This window comes from Rhincodon typus, chromosome 47, assembly GCF_021869965.1.
Source record: "Rhincodon typus isolate 14 chromosome 47, sRhiTyp1.1, whole genome shotgun sequence".
Lineage (NCBI taxonomy): Eukaryota > Metazoa > Chordata > Chondrichthyes > Orectolobiformes > Rhincodontidae > Rhincodon > Rhincodon typus.
The window spans coordinates 9,072,429-9,073,413 of NC_063378.1; the positions used below are offsets into that span (position 1 = coordinate 9,072,429).

General features: G+C 55.7%; 1 protein-coding gene across 1 annotated transcript in view; it reads right to left on the bottom strand.

The window, feature by feature from the left end:
- Window positions 1-985, bottom strand: part of LOC125487939 (histone-lysine N-methyltransferase 2B-like) — an 11,810-nt gene that overhangs the window by 9,569 nt on the left and 1,256 nt on the right. Inside the window, exon 2 of the mRNA XM_048620600.1 lies at window positions 452-616. Coding sequence (XP_048476557.1) covers window positions 452-616 — 165 coding nt within the window. The remainder of the gene's footprint in view (window positions 1-451; window positions 617-985) is intronic.

Consider the following 985-nt stretch of genomic DNA (forward strand, 5'->3'; position numbering starts at 1 on the left):
CGTGTCAGTATTTACAGGGGTGTGTCGCTGGGGAATGTGTCAGTATTCACAGGGGGGAATCCCTGCAGAAGGTGTCAGCATTTACAGGGAAGAGTCCCCTGGGAACGTGTCAGTATTTTCAGGGGGAATCCCCAGGGAACGTGTCAGTATTTACAGGGGGAATCCCCGCAGAATGTGTCAGTATTTACAGGGAAGAGTCCCCGGGGAACGTGTCAATATTTTCAGGGGGAAATCCCCACGGAATGTGTCAGTATTTACAGGGGGCAGTCCCCGGGGCATGTGTCAGTATTTACATGGGGGAATCCCTGGAGAATGTGTCAGTATTTACAAGGGGGAACCCCCGGGGAATGTGCCAGTATTTACTGGGGAGAGTCCCCAGTGAATGTCTTAGCATTTACTGGGGGAAATCCCCAGGGTACGTATGCACTAGGGTTATCCTGGTCATCCATACCTCCACTCTGGGTCTCTTCTCATCCGGTGGTGGAGAATCGGTACCAAGTTTACGTTTCATGGCATCCACATCCTCCTGATCGCTGTCAGTGTCAGACTTGTCCATCAACACCCCCTCCTCTTTCACAGGAACCTTCAAATCTCGGCCAGTTTGTAAAGTGAGCTGCTGCAGAGACACAGAGAGTAGGAGTGAGAGTGAGAGAGAGCGAACAGGAAAGCGAGAGCAGGCAGGGCAGCGGGAGAATGCGAGCGGCCTGGGAAGGAGAGAGGGCGAGCCGGAGGGAGTGAGAGAGCACAAGCAGGAGAGGGTGATTGGGAGAGAGCGAAGGGGAGAGGAGGTTGGGGAAATAGGAGGGGGGAGCAAGAGGGAGAGATAGAGAGGGGAAGCAAGAGGGATGTGGGGGGACGGAGAGCAGGAGAGAGAGAGAGGGAGGAGGAGCGGGAGAGAGAGAGGGAGGAGCAGGGGAGATAGAGGGGGGGAGGGGGAGCAGGAGAGGGAGAGGGAGGGAGAGCAGGGGAGAGAGAGAGAGGGAGA